Source organism: Panthera pardus, unplaced genomic scaffold, assembly GCF_024362965.1.
Source record: "Panthera pardus isolate Hobbes unplaced genomic scaffold, ASM2436296v1 HiC_scaffold_8, whole genome shotgun sequence".
NCBI classification, from domain to species: domain Eukaryota; kingdom Metazoa; phylum Chordata; class Mammalia; order Carnivora; family Felidae; genus Panthera; species Panthera pardus.
In genome coordinates, this window is record NW_026527013.1 from 99,769,615 (window position 1) to 99,788,537 (window position 18,923).

The 18,923-nt window shown below is 38.7% G+C and overlaps 1 protein-coding gene across 1 annotated transcript in view; it reads left to right on the top strand.

Annotated features, from left to right (window-relative positions):
- The first annotated feature begins 14,633 nt into the window (after positions 1 to 14,633).
- SDHAF3 (succinate dehydrogenase complex assembly factor 3) overlaps positions 14,634 to 18,923 on the top strand; it is a 65,777-nt gene continuing 61,487 nt past the window's right edge. Inside the window, exon 1 of the mRNA XM_019443396.2 lies at positions 14,634 to 14,927. Coding sequence (XP_019298941.1) covers positions 14,754 to 14,927 — 174 coding nt within the window. The 5' untranslated portion in view covers positions 14,634 to 14,753. The remainder of the gene's footprint in view (positions 14,928 to 18,923) is intronic.

Here is an 18,923-nt window from a genome sequence, read left to right on the forward strand (position 1 = left end):
GAAATAACCTTGCGTATGGTAGGCGCTCACGTGTAAACTCTGGTTTAAGAATTTAGGTCATCACCTACATTGCATTATCTTATTTCAGTTAATTTAAGTTTTATACATCTAAGATGTTATGTCTAAAGTGGGAAAAGTTAAAAAAGACTTCTTAAAATAAGAAGTGCAGCTTCTATTGGCTATCAATTTACATCACCATCATCAGTGCTAACACTAATCAGCACTTCCTATGCGCTGAGATCCTTTTTACATATTAAATCATTAAAACATGCAAGAGGCTTTGAGGTACAAAATATCACTCTCATCTTTAGAGGAGAAAACTGAGACCCAGAGAGCTTCAACGTTAGTCCAGGATCATGTAATTAACAAATGGCAGAGCAGGAATCTAAGCTAAATATAAACATGATTTAGTCACCTTGAATTTGTGAGGATGAAGAACACATATTGTGAACTTACTCTAATGTGGTGGTTGAGGGAAAAGAAATGACTTCCCTTTTCAGACAATTATTTTTTGCATTTGTTTATATACTTAATTATTTTGCTTTCTGTAGGTTAAAAGCATAATGGCATTATGAAATGGAAATATTTGAATTTATCATTTAGAATTTTCCCCTTCAATTTTAAGAAAATTGTACAATATATAATTGTACATTATAATGTTTAATATAATAAAAAATATATTTTATATTATCATAAAAATACTTTTATACGTATATAATGAGAAAGTAGATTAATAATAGCTCAGCTGCAAGTTTGCCTTTGGTTTCAGTGTGATTTAAAATTTTTTTTAATGTTCAGTGTGATTTAAAATTTTCTTTATTTTTGAGAGAGTGAGAGAGACAGAGTGCAAGCAGGGAAGGGGAAGAGAGAGAGGGAGACACAGAATCCAAAGTAGGCTCCAGGCTTTGAGCTGTCAGCACAGAGCCCGACTCGGGGCTCGAACTCACAAACCGTGAAATCATGACCGGAGCTGAAGTAGGACCCTTAAGTGACTGAGCCACCCAGGTGCCCCTCAGTGTGATTTTTTAATCTACTTTTATATTCTGCAGGCACAGACTTTTACCTTGAAGACAATGGGAAAGGTTTGAAGGCTTTGAAGGAAGGAAATCCAGTTAGATCCAATTGTGTAATCATTTAAATGAGGGTAAGAGTCTAGGCAGGTGGGTCAATAATGTAGGGGGAAAAGTTATTGATTTACAAAAGAAGTCTCAACAAAAATTCCTCAATTACAAGATAGATGAGGAGAGTGAAAGATGTTACGGGTGTCTCTTGAGTCTAGGTAAACTGAAGAATGGTAGAGAAAGAGGTCTTTGGAGAAAAATGTTGAGTTTAGTTTGGGACATAGACTCTAAGGAGATGAAGGGAGATCTAATTTGAACTTAACCCATGGTTAGATAGGAGGGCTGAAGCTATAGAGAGGTCACAGATGTGTGTGATTTGATAAGGTATCCTGGCACTTTTCCAGGTAAGGGTACAGCGAGAGCTTCCAGAGTGGTTACAATGGGCTTGGCCAGGTGGGGGCAGCAGAGCATCACCAATTGCTGGAGACAGCTGGACATAACAAGGGCACTCAAGTAAAGGTGATGTTTGACTGAGCCTTTGGATGTGTTCACATTTGGGGATGGGAAGAAGAACTGCAGGTAGTTAAGGACGCACAGGAAATAGGGCCCTAGAGGTGGGATCACCTGGACGGTACAAATGTATGGCAGTCAAAAGATTTGATTTTGAGAAAGATTTCTAGAAGGTCAAGAGAGAGTAGCTATAAAAACTGAAGGCAAATGACTAGTGACTTTGAAGAAAGTGATCTTAGAAGAGTAATGGAGCCAGGAATAGATTAAAAGGGATTAAGTGGGGGATAGGAATGGAGACAGAGAAATATGTAATTTTTTTCAAGTTTGCCAATGAAGGAAGCAGAGGTAATTTGAGGGTGAGGTAGAATAGATGGGGAGGTTTATTTTCTTCTTCTTCTTCTTTTTTTAATGTGAAGTATTCTTGTAAATGTTTATGAGCTGAATGGGACAATCTCATGAAGAGAATAATTGAAGATGTCAGTGAGAGAAAGAATGAGTGGATAATTATGAAGCCACATCTCAGAAGGATTAGGATATAGTCAAGAATACTGGTGGAAGTCTTGGGTTGGAGGAGAGTAGGAAGGAAGAAGATACAGTTAATGGAGATTTTGTGGATCTTTATTAACAGTGCCAACTTTGTATAAGTAAGCTGTGTTCTTTTTCTTTCTTTTTTTAAGTTTATTTATTTATTTGTTTATTTATAGCACACCTGCACATGTGGCAGCAGGAGAAGGGCAGAGAAAGGGAGAGACAGAATCCCAAGCAGACTCTAAGCTGCCAGCATAGAGCCTGACTCTGGGCTTGAACTCACAAACTCTGAGATCATGACCTGAGCCGAGATCAAGAGTCAGACATTTAACTGACTGAGTCACGGTGCCCCAAGTAAGTTGTGTTCTGAATGTTCATTAGTTGCTTGGAAAACTTACACCATGTCCTGAGAGAAACATTCTGGTATCGTGGATGTGGCAAATGGGAAGGGGGACAATTCTGGAATGAGCTCTTTGGGCAGCCCTGAGGTTATAAATCACCTCCTGCTGTATAATTGTGGATGCAACCTAGAGTTATATCACTCTCCTTTCACTCTTACATCCTCTTCCTCAAAGACAATTTTTGCTTTCATGGTTTAGAATATTGTTAGCTATATAAAGTCTCTATTCCCATGATTGCAGAAACTCCTTAGTATTGAAGTACAGGATATTTAGTAACCAGTTTTTAACAGTGTCTTAATATCTTAGGCACTTTTCCCAGAACTTAAGTGTCTCCAAGTTGGAAATTTAGACCATTGGTTCTTAAGCCTGCCTGCACATTAGAATCAATGGAGGAGGTTTTAAGCAATATCAATGCCTCATCCCACTCTCAGAGATTCTGATTCAGGTGGTTTGGAGTGGGCTTGATTATTAGTATCTTTTTTATACTGGTTTCCCAAGTAATTGTAATATACAGCCAAAGCTGCGAACCATTGACACAGACCAATAGTAAATTCTACTGATACTATTAGCATCTTTTCAGTGCATCCTGTAGCATAGGCTGTCCCTTCAAACTCAACGTGACTAAAGTACAGTGTATTTCCAAAAGTAGTTTTCCCTCCTGACTTTTCTGTCTTTATCAGTTGTATTACCGAAGGGAAATCAGGGATACTCTTTCATTCAGGCAATTGTCCCATTTCCCCCATCTGGTTTGCCCCTAAATCAAGTGTCATTCAGAGTCCCATGACTACTCCTACTCCTACCTCAGGCCATCAACTCCTGGCAATCTCAAGCACAGACTCATGTGTAGACAGTTGAGTTCATCATATTCTTCTGTAAGTGGCACATTGTAGTCATGGGTTCAATACAAGGCCTTTTTTTTTCATCTGAATGAAACTCTTTCTTTCTTTCTTTCTTTCTTTCTTTCTTTCTTTCTTTCTTTCTTTCCCTTCCTTCCTTCCTTTTTTTTCTTTCTTTCTCTCTTTCTCTCTCTCTTTCTTTCTTTCTTTCTTTCTTTCCCTTCCTTCCTTCCTTCCTTTTTTCTTTCTTTCTTTCTTTCTTTCTTTCTTTCTTTCTTTCTTTCTCTTTAGACATTTGCTTATTTTGAGAGAAAGAGAGCAAGCATGCACGAGCAGAGGAAGGACAGAGAGAGAGAGTCCCAAGAAGGCTCCCTGCTATCAGCACAGACCCTGACGCAGGGCTCCATCCCATGAACTGTGAGATCATGACCTGGGCTGAAATGAAGAGTCAGACGCTTAACCAACTGAGCCACCTGGGCACCCCTCATTTATTATTTTAGCAGACTATTTTGCACATGGCTGCCAGCTTTTCCTTTTTTAAGCACTGCTCTCACCATGTCCTCCTGGCTCAAAATTTCTAGTAACTTTTTATTTCTTACCCTCTAAATGGTGAACTGTGGGGGCAGCTGGCTGGCTCAGTTGGTAGAGCACTTGACTCTTGATCTCAGGTTTGGGGTTCAAGCCCCACTTTGGACACTGAGCTTACTTTAAAAAAATGGTGCATGTGTTGTATGCCTTTTAAGGCTATCCATATTCTAATCATTTTATTTTTTTTTTAATTTTTTTAACTTTACTTATTTTTGAAGGAGAGAGAGACAGAGCGTGAGTGGGGGAGGGGCAGAGAGAGAGGGAGACACAGAATCCGAGGCAGGCTCCAGGCTCTGAGCTGTCAGCACAGAGCCCGATGTCGGGCTCCAGGTCACAGCCATGAGATCATGACCTAAGCTGAAGTTGGACGCTCAATCAATGAGCCAGGGGTCCCTCTCTGTATTCTAAATCTATTCAATTGTAGAGTCACTTCTTTGGTCCCAGTTTCACCAATTGTTTAAAATGAGACATTAAGAAATACATATGTATAACTATATATATAATTATAATTATGTATAAAATATATGTATAAAATACAGGTATTATAGGTATATATTAAAACATATGGATATTCTTTAAGCTCCACATGTTTTATTTTTTAAGACAATTTTCTTCTACCATCCAGATAATTCACAATTCTAATCAGCTTGGTTTCTTCACTGTTTTTATGACACAAGTTCAATGCTGCTACTCATGTTGTTTTTCTCTTTCAAAGAGCACTCCATCTTTCCTTAACCCTTCCATATTGTATCTGTCATTCCAGGCCCAGCTTAAATTCCACTCATCTATAATCTCTTCTTAGAAGAGCAACTGAGTATATGCATCATGAAAATGATACATGCAAAATGAAATGCATGTTGTTTCATGTCCTTCCCAGTCCTTCAGTGCCTCTTCTTGATATTTTTTAAATACTCTGTTACGTTCCTTTTCTTTGCTCTAACATTTACATGAGAGAATATTTTGAAACTTCCAAATGGTTGTATTTTTCTCATGTAAACTTTTGTTATGATTTTCTAATTTCATGTGTGGTGTGGTCAGAGAATAAGGTCTGTGAATTTCCTGCTGTTTAAAAAATTCTTTGGAGGAGCGCCTGGGTGGCGCAGTCGGTTAAGCGTCCGACTTCAGCCAGGTCACGATCTCGCGGTCCGTGAGTTTGAGCCCCGCGTCAGGCTCTGGGCTAATGGCTCGGAGCCTGGAGCCTGTTTCCGATTCTGTGTCTCCCTCTCTCTCTGCCCCTCCCCCGTTCATGCTCTGTCTCTCTCTGTCCCAAAAATAAATAAAAAAAAAAAAACGTTGAAAAAAAAAAATTATAAAAAATTCTTTGGAGATTTTCTTTATGATATGATCTAGTTTTTGATCAGTTTTTGTAGAGATTTCATGCAAACTTGAAAATAATATAAACTCTCTTTTCAACTGCTTTTATTATTTATTATTATTTTTTAAAGTTTAGCAGAGCGAGAGAGTGAGTGCACACACAGGGGAGGGGGCAGAAAGACAGAAAGGGAGAGAGAGAATCCCAAGCAGAGTCTGCACTGTCAGTGCAGAGCCTGATGTGGGGCTCTATTCCACAACCACGAGATCAAACCACCTGAGCCAAAATCAAGAGTCAGACGTTCAAATGACCAAGCCACTCAGGTGCCTCTCAACAGCTTTTAAAACAGTAATGTAAAATGTATTTTTTATATAAAAGAGATAGAACTTGTTCAAAATTGGAAAGTACATCAATAATCCCACCAGAAACAACAGCACTGTTAATATTTTAAATATTAATTTCTAGGTTTCCTTTTAGCTAAAAAAATTACTATCTTATCTATATATGTATCTACCCATCAATCTAGTCTCCTGCTTTTGATTCCTAACAACAATTAAGATGTACTTTCTCACACTAAATATCATCATGGGCACTGTTTTTAAAAGCATATTAAACATTCCATTGTGTAAATATATCATAATTTACTTAATCAGTTTCCTGATGTCGGACATTTAGATTTGATTCCGTTTTTTTACAATTATAAATAATGCTTTGTACTTCAAATGTTAAGATAAAGACCAGAAAAACAGTATAGTCATTTGTTCCTGTTAATCCTTAGAAATGTGATAAAAGATATATTTTAAAAAGCTTCGAGGGGAGGGTGGGTGATGGGCATTGAGGAGGGCACCTGTTGGAATGAGCACTGGGTGTTGTATGGAAACCAATTTGACAATAAATTTCATATTTTTTTAAAAAATCTGCAACTGGATTAGAAAAATAAAGGGATGCATGATGTTCTAGAAACTGTGAGGAATCCCTGAGAAAAGGAGAGTAGCTGGAATCTCCTTTAAAAAGAAAATTCAGCCCAAAAGGTATGCAGAAGAGTAGTGCCAGCAACAGATGAGAGTGATTCCACGAACGGCCACTCCTGGGGAGATACAAGGCATGCAGGGAGGGTCCCAGCAGCTAAGAGGGTGATTAGTTAGGATGCTACAGCAGGAACAGCCAGGTGTCTATCTGCAGGTGAGGGCAGTGAGTATGAGAGCTTGGATCACAGAGAGAGGTGAGTGCCCTTCTGTGGCTTGACAAGGACCCGAGGAGAAAGGAATTTCTACAAGTTGAAGACTGCCCACTGAGATACACAAACTGGCATGACAGCCTAGTGGCACATCCTTTCCACGCGCCTACTCCTACCGAAAATAGGTGGGCATTCACTACTTAGTAGCTTATCTGGCTTTTCCCTTGAATAAAGCAGAAGGAATAGAAACACTAATAAGGCACCTGAATATTAAAGTAAATCCCCAGTCAGAATCATCCACATTTGAGGAGAACCAACATCAGGAAAGATAATGAACTTTAACTGAAGGACCTACACCTCAGGAAACAGTTAACAGACAAGCAGAACAGAGCTTTAGAATAAGTAGACTTTTGGATAGGAGTATTCAAGAAGAGAAGAGAGGATAGTGCATCATTAACCAAGAATAGTGAATGGGACAAAAAACTTAATGAATGAGCTGAAGGCAGATGAACACATCGGGAAAGTGAAGAAATTCTAGAACAGAGAACCAGGGGCTATAAATATGGAAAGTAGAGATAAGTAACATTTTGGCATCCATCCAGTATAAATTCCAGAAGGCAATAGTGGAGATAAGAGAGGGGAGGTAAATTTTAAAGAAAAACAATAGTGTAGACTGTCCCAGAGTTAAAAAAAGTCATGTGCCCTCATTTTGAAATGAATCAAAATTAAACCAAAGCAAATCAAGTAAACCCAAACTACCAAAAGCTTATTCCCAGATCCTGAAAGGAACTGAGGAAGAAGAAATGAAGTACAAAAGTGGTGGTGAGGCAAGAAACTAATAAAAATTAATGTTAAATTTAAATATGTATTGATTGTTAAGAAAAAGTACTTTTAAGAGTACTTTTAATTGAACCCACAATTCCAGCTGATAACAACAGAGGACTTTGCAGAAGGTAGCCAGGGAGAGAAATAGAATCATGCCGATGTTCTGATCTTATTTAGAGGAGGACATAGCTACTGATTAACTTTACATATTGTTGGAACAATGTAACATTATGGGTATGGGTTAAAAATGCAAGAGTTATAACCAGAAACACAGATATAGAATGTAAATCTTTCCAGTTAGTAGTTCAATAAAAGGAAACACAGTAGAAATAATCTGGAAATTGTGGTAAGTAGAAAAAAAATATGACAGCAGGGACTAGTTCAAAAAGGACCATTAAACACAATCAATATGAATAGGCTAAACTCATCTACTGAGAGTGGATTATAAACGTAAAATCTAGCTACAAATAATGAAGAGGGAACAAAAGAAAATGACAGATGATGGTTGACAATAAAAAGGTACCTGAAGCAAATGGTAACAAAAGGAAAGCAATTGTAACTATACATTAATATCAGACAAAATAGAATTAAGACAAAAATATTTAAAGGGTCCAGAGGAACTCATTTCTAAAAGGTACAAGAAGATATAACAATCATAAATCTTAGTATGTCAGACATAACTGACTTTAAAACTAACTTTTTTTAAAAGTTTATTTGTTTATTTTGAGAGAGAGCAAGGACAGGGGAGTGGCAGAGAGAGAGAGGGAGAGAGTGAATCCCAAGCAGGCTCTGTGCTGCCAGTGCAGAGTCCAACACGGGGCACGATCCCATGAACCCTGAGATCGTGACCTGAGCCGAAATCAAGAGTTGGACAGTTAATCAACTGAGCCACCCAGGTGCCCCTCAAACTAACTGTTATATGTAATCTAACATTTAAAATATAGAAAGCAAAACCAGATATAACCAGATAGACAAACCAACAAATCCACAATCATACTGGGCAACTCTGATGCTCTGCTTTTTGAAACTGAAAGATAAAGTAGGCAAAAACTTAAAAAATAGAGAATTCAAATAATGTAATTAAGCTTGTTCTGAAATATATTTCACATATACATTTTGTACCTGCAAAATAGAAACAACATATTCTTTTTTCAATTTACTTTTTATTTTTTTATTAAGTTTTTAATTTTACTTCCAGTATAGTTAACATACAGTGTTATATCAGGTTCAGGAGTACAATACAGTGATTCAGCGATTCTGTATATTTCTCAGTGCTCATCATGATAAGTGTACTCTTTAGTTCTCTTCACCTATTTCACTCATCCCACACTCCGCTCCCACTTCTGGTAACCACCCATTTATTCTCTTTAGTTAAGAGTCTGTCTCTTGGTTTGTCTCTCTTTTCTTTTCCTTTGCTCATTTTTTTCCCCTTAAATTCCACATATGAGTGAAATCATATGGTATTTGTCTTTCTCTGATTGTCTTATTTTGCTTTGAATTTTACTCTCCAGGTTCATCTGTTGCAAAGTTTCATTCTTTTTTTTTTTTTAAGTTTATTTATTTATTTTGAGTGAGTGAAAGAGAGAAAGAGAGAGAGAGAGAATTCACTGTCAGTGCAGAACCTGATGCCAGGCTTGAACTCACGAACTGTGAGATCATGACTTGAACAAAACCAAGAGCTGGACATTCAATTGACTGAGCCATCCGGGTGCCCCAAGATTTCATTCTTTTTTAATGGCTAGGTAATATTCCAGTGTGTGTGTGTGTACCACATCTTCTTTATTAATCTATTGATAGACACCGGGGCTGCTTCCATAATTTGGCTCTTATTAAACAAGACTGCAATAAACAGGGCTGTGCATATCCCTTTGAATTAGTGTTTTTGTATTCTTTGGGTGGATACCCAGTAGTGGGACTACTGAATTATAGGGTAGATCGATTTTTAACTTTTTGAGGAACCTCCATACTGTTTTCCACAGTGGCTGCATCAGTTTGCATTCCCACCAACAGTGCATGAGAGTTCTTTATCTCCACATCCTCACCACTTATTATTTCTTGTGAAAACAACATATTGTTTTAAGCATACTCAGAACCTCAAAAAATTGTGTGGAAGGCCCCCAGGAAATTTGAAGAAATTCCTTTTCTCTATAAGTTGATAAATTACAACTGATTCATTGACTATAATGCAGTAAAATTAGACAACAATTATGAAAGAGAGGCAAAAATCAATTTTTACATCAACTAAATAACTTTTGGTAAAGGAGGAAATATGTGTAAGTGATGAACTATTGCATATGAAACTCACAATGTATGGCCAAAGCAGCAATCATTCTTAAGGTTTGCTTTCTATATTAGCATTAGCTTTTAAAAATTTTCATGTGGGGCACCTGGGTGGCTTAGTCGGTTAAGCGTCCGACTTCGGCGGAGGTCATGGTCTCACAGTTTGTGGGTTCAAGCCCTGCATGAGGCTCTGTGCTGGCAGCTCAGAGCCTGGGGCCTGCTTTGGATTCTGTGTTTCCCTCTCTCTCTGCCCCTTCCTTGCTCATGCTCTGTGTCTCTCTCAAAAGTAAATAAACTCAAAAGTTTACTCAAAAGTAAATAAATGTTAAAAAAAATAAAAAGTTTATTATTTTTTTTCTGTGTAAGATATTTTCACTGCTCAAAACGATAGCAAAGTATAAACTTAGGAACATGTCACTTCCATTCCTATCTCTCTGCCTGCTCCTCACCCAAACTCATCCCTGTAGGTAACTTAAAAAAAAAAATCAGTCTTTGGTTTATCTTTTTGCACGATGAGGGAAATATTATATATGTTCTTTTTCCATTCTCTTTTATGCAAAAATCTTGCCTACTGTGTCAGATTGTTTTCCTATTAGCTAAGGTATTGGATTTTGTGTTGAGAAATCCATTGATTTCTTTTTTTATTATTATTTTAAAATCAGAAATGGGTGTTGAATTTGTCAAATATTTTCCAGTTTTTTTCCAGCTTCTGTGGCAATGGTCAGTTTTTTTCTCCTTAGAAAAAATTAGTATCGTTAGTACCTTAAATTATTATACATGACAATTTATCTCAACTTTGGTTGATTTTCCATCCTTATTTATCAATAATTGTAAACCTTTTTTTTTTTTTTTTTTTTTTTAATTTTTTTCAACGTTTTTTATTTATTTTTGGGACAGAGAGAGACAGAGCATGAACGGGGGAGGGGCAGAGAGAGAGGGAGACACAGAATCGGAAACAGGCTCCAGGCTCTGAGCTGTCAGCCCAGAGCCCGACGCGGGGCTCGAACTCACGGACCGCGAGATCGTGACCTGGCTGAAGTCGGACGCTTAACCGACTGCGCCACCCAGGCGCCCCAATAATTGTAAACCTTTAAAACATTCCTTATAGTTAGATCTTTCTCTCCAGGTATAAACACATTTAGTTCCTCTTTGATATTTCTTGTGCAACATATTTCAGAAACTTAGAAATATACCAAATGAAGACTAATATGTTTTCCAAAGTGACTTTCAAAGAATAGACTTTCCATGAATTTATTTGCTTCTCTCATTCCTGAACTGTTATGTTTAAGTTTGAAAGTTTGGCTTTCAAGATGATCTGCTTCGTTACCATTGCATTTCAGTAGTTAGAGATACTCAGCTACCAAGTAAAAATGTTTAAAGAAGTCTTTCCTCTTACATTTTCTCCTCCACGTAGTGATGTTCCTATTAGGGACTCGAAGGTAAAGTAGAAAATGAGAGAACATTTCTGATGTTGTTTGGGGGACTATAGGTAATCACCACTGTTAAATCTAGCTTGTTCGTCTCTCCAGGCCTCTAGGCATATGAAAGTTGTTTGGATCAAAGATATATCTTGTTCCAGGCATTTAACTTTTCATTATTTTTGAAGATTGAAAATTTGGCATTTAGTAGCCATAAATTAAAAACTGAGCCACATGTGCAACCAAATCCAAGCCTGAGGTCGTGTTTCCATACCTAATGGCATAAAGCAGTTTCCAAATCTTTTCTCACCAGCCTCTCCGATTCACCAACCCTTTCTCATTCTGCTGTAGAGGAAAAGGGTTTAACATTATTTGCAAGTAAGAATTATTTTCAACATGTCAAGGTAAAGACTGGGGCACACTACAAAGTAATAATGCAGTATACTCCTCACAGGTGTTTTCTTTCTCCTTCTTTCAGTTAATTTTTTCTTATTCATTGATTTTTCCTTACCTCCTTTGTCCTCACAGTTGTCTGTTTGTCAAAAAACTTCTCTAGCAGCTTCTTCTATCTTTTTTTGTGTAGGAGTTCTGTACAAATTCCACACTGCATACTTCAATTGCTGGGTATACTGTGGTTGTTATAGTCTGTGTACCCTGGAAGGCTTAGGGGATGTGTTCCACATAGAGTTTTGAGGAGTTTCCCCTTTCTCTTAAAAGTCTTTTCAAAGCAATTATTCCAGAATGGATACGTGTCTGCTTCTACCTGCACAAAAAAATTTTGAAGGGAATCCGGGAGAAATCATGATTAGGTCATAGATTTGGAAAGTACTGAAAATTGCCTAACCCAGCATTTGACATGTAAGAAAATCCAGGCACAGAGTGGTTGTGTGACTTGCTTAAAAACACACAGGAAATGGGGCGCCTGGGTGGCTCAGGTCACGATCTCGCGGTCCGTGAGTTTGAGCCCCGTGTCGGGCTCTGTGCTGACAGCCTGGAGCCTGTTTCCAATTCTGTGTCTCCCTCTCTCTGACCCTCCCCCGTTCATGCTCTGTCTCTCTCTGTCTCAAAAATAAATAAACGTTAAAAAAAAATTAAAAAAAAAAAACACACAGGAAAAAGAAACACATGGAGAAAGGATAAAGGAAAGGCCTGCATGTGTTCTGATCTGGATTAGTGACCAGGAATATAACTCAGATCTTACTTTCAATTCATGGCTATTTTGACCACAAGAGGAAAACTGGTCAGCCTAAATTGGAAGGTCAAGGAAACAGAGAAAGTTTTGTCCTCAAAACATACCTCACTGTCCAGCTCTTTGTAGAAAAAAAATAATAATAAAAAAAAGGTCCTCTATCATTATAGATGTTATTGCTTGATTCCTCTTCCCAAGGCCTAACCACTATGTCTTGGCTTCTTTTTCACCCATCATTTGCCATTTCTGAGTATTGATTGCCCAATGTTCTGTGGACCTTTTCCGTTCCCTTTAGGCTGAATTAAATCTTTTATTGTTATTTTTTATTAATTCATTGGCAGAATGTTTTTTCCACACTTTAATAAGAGCTTTGGCTCTGAAAGAAGTATTTATTATACATGTAATTTAGCCCCAAAGGAAACCAGAAAAAAAGCAAACTGGAACAAGAAATTAATTTTCAATTTATAGGGATATTAACAGATGAAGTATGGTTAAAAAAAATTCCTGAAGTAAAATAACCACACTGCCATTCAATCCTTGCCATTAATGTGGTTTGTCATAATACCAAATTAAATCCATTTTTTCAAAATGTTCTGTGCTCTTTTAAACAAATATTTTTTTCTAAATTTTAAGCAGAAGGAAAACGTCCATTCAAGGTAATCAATATTAGAGTACTTACTATTCGTCAGGCACTGTGGTCAGCCCTGAAAAGGATTCTAAAATGAGTAAGTCCTTGCCCTTGTTAGCCTGTGCGTGTCTTCTTTGTCTTTCAAAACGTCTTTGCACAGAAGAAAGTCTGTGAGGGAATCACACAAATTCCTACACTGCCCCTTCATCACTAGGTCATATGAGTCCCTTGACACCCTCAAAATCAGAAAATGCCTGCCCTCATGGAATTTGTATTCTGGGGTATGTGTAGGGGGGAAAAGACAATAAGCGAATAAGCAAAATTTGTGTTTTAGGCCTTTCCTTTATCCTTTCTCCATGTGTTTCTTTTTCCTGTGTGTTTTTTTTTTTTATTTTTTTTTTAAACGTTTATTTATTTTTGAGACAGAGAGAGACAGAGCATGAACGGGGGAGGGTCAGAGAGAGGGAGACACAGAATCGGAAATAGGCTCCAGGCTGTCAGCACAGAGCCCGACACGGGGCTCGAACTCACGGACCGCGAGATCATGACCTGAGCCGAAGTCGGCCGCTCAACCGACTGAGCCACCCAGGCGCCCCATTTCCTGTGTGTTTTTAAGCAAGTCCCACAACCACTCTGTGCCTGGATTTTCTTACAGAGAGGGGGCTTAGGGAGTTCTTGGCATGGTGATGTTGCAATTTCAAATACAGATGCCAGGGAGGGTCTTAGAAGGGGACCTGAAGTAATGAGCTGAGTGAAATGAAGATGTTAGACAAGAAGACATCTATAGGGGAGAGCATTTCTGGCACAGGAAACACCAAGTGCCAAGGCCCTCAGTTAGGCATGTGCCTGGCCTGTTCAAAGATGAACTAGGAGGTAAATGACCAGTATGGCTGGAACTGGCCAACTAGGGAGAGAGCAGTAGGAGAAAATTTAGAGAGCTAAGAAGTGGAGAGACTTTGGGTTTTTCTGGAGTATTTTGTTGAGCAGAGGAGTAACATGATCTAATTTATAGTTTAGGTGGATCATGACCAAAGTTGATAATGGCCAGAAGCAGGAATACAAGAAGCTACCACAATATCAGGAGGTATTGACTGGAGAGAGAGAGACGGTTGTCATGGAGAGTATTGTGAGAAATGGTCGAATTTGGCATACATTTTGTTGGTGGAATTACCAGGATTTGCTGAAGAATCAAAGGTGTGATGGGTCTGAATGAGGCCAAGTTGCTGCCAGCTTTGGAAACCACACTCTCAGTATCATCTTTGCAAAAGGTGGAGATTTTTAAACGTCCTGATTTTATGTTTTCATCTCAGACTATCTATTCAGCATCTCCAGGATCGTGGCCCTGGAAATAATACACTTAAATGTTTTTCTGTGATTTTTCAGCCAATTTGACTGGAGCTAATGAAACCTGCTGGTTTAGGGCTCACTTGAAAGAGGCTACATTCAGGGCACAAATTGCGAGCACATTGCTGTGCAAAGTATGTGGTAGGTGGTCTTGTGAATGTACATATTAATCCTAGTCCCTCTCTGATCCCTCTCGAAGAGAAACACTCAACACTCGAAGACACCTGAAGTGGGTCGATCCAACCAAGGAAGGCTTCCTGGAGGGGCCCGACTTTGAAAAAAGCTTTCCCAGGCCTGTATCCGAGGATAAGAAGACTAGAAAGGAGAGTGTGGCGTGACTGAGGGGTAACAAAAGGCCCACGCCAGAACTCTGGTCGGCTGCCATTCTCCCGGGAACAAATTGGGCTTCAGTAACCGCGCCAAAGGTGTATCTCCACTAAGGCCACGCCTCCTCCAGGCAAGGACCCGCCCATTTCCCCGTCCGCCACTGCGGCTCAGGTTTCCGGAAGGTCCTGATTTTAGAGCGGACCAAACCGGATGAAGGTCGCGCGCCCTCTTCCGCCCGTGTGCCGGTTCACAAAGACCCCTCTTCTAAGTGGGGTGGTACGCGTCGTCCTTTTGCGCAGGCGCGCGGTGTGAGGTCCACGCTCGCCTGTATGCCGGCAGGGCACGTCTCGCGGGTCCGCGCCTTGTATCGGCGCATCTTGCTGCTGCACCGGGGTCTGCCCCCAGACCTTAAAGCCCTTGGTGACCAGTACGTGAAGGACGAGTTTAGGAGGCATAAGACCGTTGGTTCTGACGAGGCCCAGCGTTTCTTGCAGGAATGGGAGGCAAGTGAATGCCACCTTTTCTTTGCCCCAGACCCTCAAAGGTGTCCCGGTTCGTCCCCGTGAGAGACCTCCTGTCCCTGCTGGTTTCCCGCGGGCTCCACGCAGGATCGAACAGCGGCAGCCTGTTGCGTTTGAATTAAACAGCGCAAAGCTGTTCAAACAGTACTTCCCAAAGTTACATCCCCTGCGGGTCTATTTCTGCCACCGGTTCCTGGCAGGAGCAGATCCCGTTACATCAGCGTCTCCAAAACAATTCGTCTTGAGCTCATTCCCATGCCAGGCTCTGGAGGAATGAGGATGGGAGGTTACAAAATTGAATAAATCACCATCAAGCAGCTTGTTGCCTCTCCAGTACCTTGCACGTAGCAAGTGCCTATTAATAAATTAATGGTTTTCTCGTAACGTAGTTTTCAGACTTAGAGGCTTGTTTCCATACTGTTTTCTAAATGTCCGTGCCCTTTCTCGGGTGTTAATAATGTTCTCAGTTGACTGATAATAGATACCGGATACAACTGCAAGCAGTGGAGGAGAAAAATGCTCAGAGTTAAGTCAGGTGAAAGTTGATTTCTCGGGAATTTCAAGTTTCGTTACTTTGTTGCATGCTGTTCTGTACCATTGCATTAAATCTCAGACACGTGCATTGGGGATTAGCCCTTTGACTTCCCATCCCTTTTTTAGAGTGAGGCTATTTAAAATATTTCGTGGGGTTAGGGGCCTAGCATAATTGCCTTAGTTATGATTTGTAAATATCAATAAATGAATGGATTGGGAGTTAGAGCGTCATCTCAGATATTTGAAAGCATGAAACAGTGTTAGTAAAAGAACAGAGGTAAGTGATTCTTTGAAAGCTTAAAAAGTTGATGGCCAAATTGATGTCGGGTTTTTTTTTTAATTATAAAGATTATGGTTTGAGTGAACACAGAAGGTTTTCACTGAATCTCAATTCTTGATTGTAGTGTGCAAGATGGTTATTTAGACAATGGTGAAATTTAGAACTTTTATAAAAATCATGTGTGTTGGAGGTAATTAGACTGCATGGAGCCAGGGAAGTTGAATCTTAAATGCAAATTGCTTTCTTTTAATATGGTAACTTGGTCTTGGAGCCAGAACTGGATTCAGATTCAGGTTCTGGAATTTATTAAATTTCACATCGCTTAATTTTTCCTAGTCTTATTTTCTTATCTGTAAAATAATAACAGTATTTATGCGCCTCTAAATTAATGTCTGTAAAGTTATTTATAAGCACTTTTTAAATTGCTAATTGCAGTGAATCTGTAAGAAATTAGGGTGTTTAAGTGACATTTTTAAAGCTAAGTCAGTTTGTGACAGGACAGAAAGGAGAATCTAGCACTGTGCTGAGAAGATACAAGGGCACTTTGAGAGGTCCTAAAGTGTAAGAACTTGGAAGTTTTTTAGCAAGAGTAAAAACTCAGAATAAATTGATAATAGGCTGGAGGAGAGAGGCATAAAAATAGAAACAACCAGGTAAATAAAAAATGTGTTGATCAACCTAGGAGGCTTGGTATCAGGAATTCAGCTTTAAAAAAAAAAAAAAAACAAAACAAAACAAAAAAAAAAACAAAAAACCTGTCGAAATAATCTTAGGCTTACAGAAGAGTTTCAGAGACAGTACTGAGTTCCCATATATTCTATATCCAGCTTCCCCTTACATTAAATTAACATTGTACATAACCATGGTGCAGTTATCAAAAATAAGAATGTAACGTTAAAAAAATAAGGAAATTAACATTGCCACAGTGATGTTAACTACAGGCCTTATTCACATTTTGCCAGTATATCCCCTAATGCTCTTGTTCTGTTGCAGGATCCAATCCAGGATCCCACGTTGCATTTAGTCATCCTGTCTCCTTAATTTTCTCTCGTCTGTGACAGTTCTTCAATCTTTTATCTTTCATGTGTTTGACACTTTTTTGAAAAATGTTGGTAAGTTGTTTTGTAGAATATCTCTCAGTCTGGGTTTGCCCGATTTTTTTCCCCCTCATGATTAGATTGATGCTGTGCGTTAGTGGGAGGGTGATACCGTAAGAGTGATGAGTTTTCCTCAACACATCATATCAGAGGGCACGTCATACCAACATGACTTATTGTTTGTGATGTTAACTGTGGTCGCTTGGTTAAAGTGATTATCTGCCAAGTTTCTCCACTGTAAAGTTATTATTTTCCCTTTTGAAATTACTGTATCTATTGGGGGATACTCTGAAGATATACAAATATTTTGTTTCTCCTTAAAGTTTGCCAGTTAGTTTAGCATTCATCGATGGATCTTGCCGTTGAGTTCTCGTTGTGATTTTCTATTGCCCTCATTCCCTCTGAATTTATTTCTTGGAATGTTTCTGTGGGTAAGCCTTGTCCCTTCTTCCCCATTATTGATCTAGCATTTTCATTTATTTTTTTGGAATGAAGAAAAGTGTATTTTAATGTGGCTAGGGCCCTGTAATTAATGAGTTCGCAGCTGGGTAAAGATTAGTTTAAACCTAGTGATCTAACTATTTGGGTAAAGTAATAATTCTCACAGTTTCAAGGCAGCTCAGTCTTTCTCAAGTCTGGGAGTTAGAAGGGGGGTAGGGTGGATTCTGCCAAGAGAGCTAGTTTTTCTGTTCCAAGGATGAAGACTAGAGAAGATTCTAATGACTTGGAGGGGAATAGAACTTGGCTAGCACAGTGATACCAACAAGTGATATCCTTCAGCCTTCTGGGCTTTTTTTCTCTCCTATGTGTTCTTCAAAATACCTGATTTATGCTTATGTTATATATGATGCTACTATTTATGGCATGGGTTTCTGTTATTTTGGTTAATGATGATTACATATTTGGCACGCATAAGTATTACTAGCTTGATGCTTATGTTTATGTCAAGCTAATTAAAAGTAACACAGTTGTAGACTTACTGTTCTTTGTGGACTTTGGATTTTGATATTCTCTCATATATTTCCAAAATTACTTAAGAACTTGAATGTATTCTGAATTTGCTTTACTTTAAAGGGTAAATTTGGGTATGGGTACCACTGGGGAAAAGAGAAAGGAAGGATCAGGCATATTAGAGGTCCCAGCATTAGGAGGAAAGTTCTCTGTTCCTTTCATTTGTAATCATGGAAAACTGGCAAATGATAGAGCGAATTCAGCTGGGGAACTTTCTGTTCAAGGACCACTTAGGGGAAGGTAGGAGGAAAGTATTTCATGTTTTCTAAGGATAAAAATGTATATGCTTACATACAGAGAAAATAGTGAATTTATATAATATCTTACCATAAGAGAAAAAAAAATGTAGGTTCAGGAAGAGTTGTTGGGAATCTGTTAGGGAGAATGTGTGTTGTAATCTTAACTCAGATCTTTTAGGAGGCAACTCTTAGCAGTGGAATTGGGGCTGGGTAGATGAGGGGTCTTATTATTGCATTTTTAAAGTTCTAACTGCTCAGTTTTGAAGAATAACTGATTTAGGTAATACTTTCCTTTTTTTTCCCCCCTCTCTGTCTGCCCTGTTGTGGCGAGAAGGACTATTCGCCACTTGTTTTCTGGGAAATCAGAATAAACGTTGAAGATTAAATAGCAAGTAAAACATGGTTGTTATAGAATGTGAGATGAAGAGTGATAAACAGCTGTCAGGACTCACTCTGAACAGACTCTGTGTGTTTAATTTTTCCTTTTCTGCCCCATTTGTTTATGTCCATTGTTTTCTTGTCAGGTTTCTTTGTTTTTCCTAAGTAGCTGTTTTGCTCTGAGTCTGTTGGGATATGTTTATAGTAGAGGTTATTTCTGGAAAGAAGTTGTTTCTTTTTGCTTACACATTCTATAAGTAGTTATCGATCACATTATCGATCACAATATCAATCTTATTATTGCCAGGCAAAGTGCTAGGCATTGTGGCACACAAAAATGAATAATAATTGTCTTTTATTTTCATGGTGTCCAAAATTTAGTAGTGTACATTAGACAATTGTAATACAGTAGAGGGGCGCCTCAGTGGCTCAGTCGGTT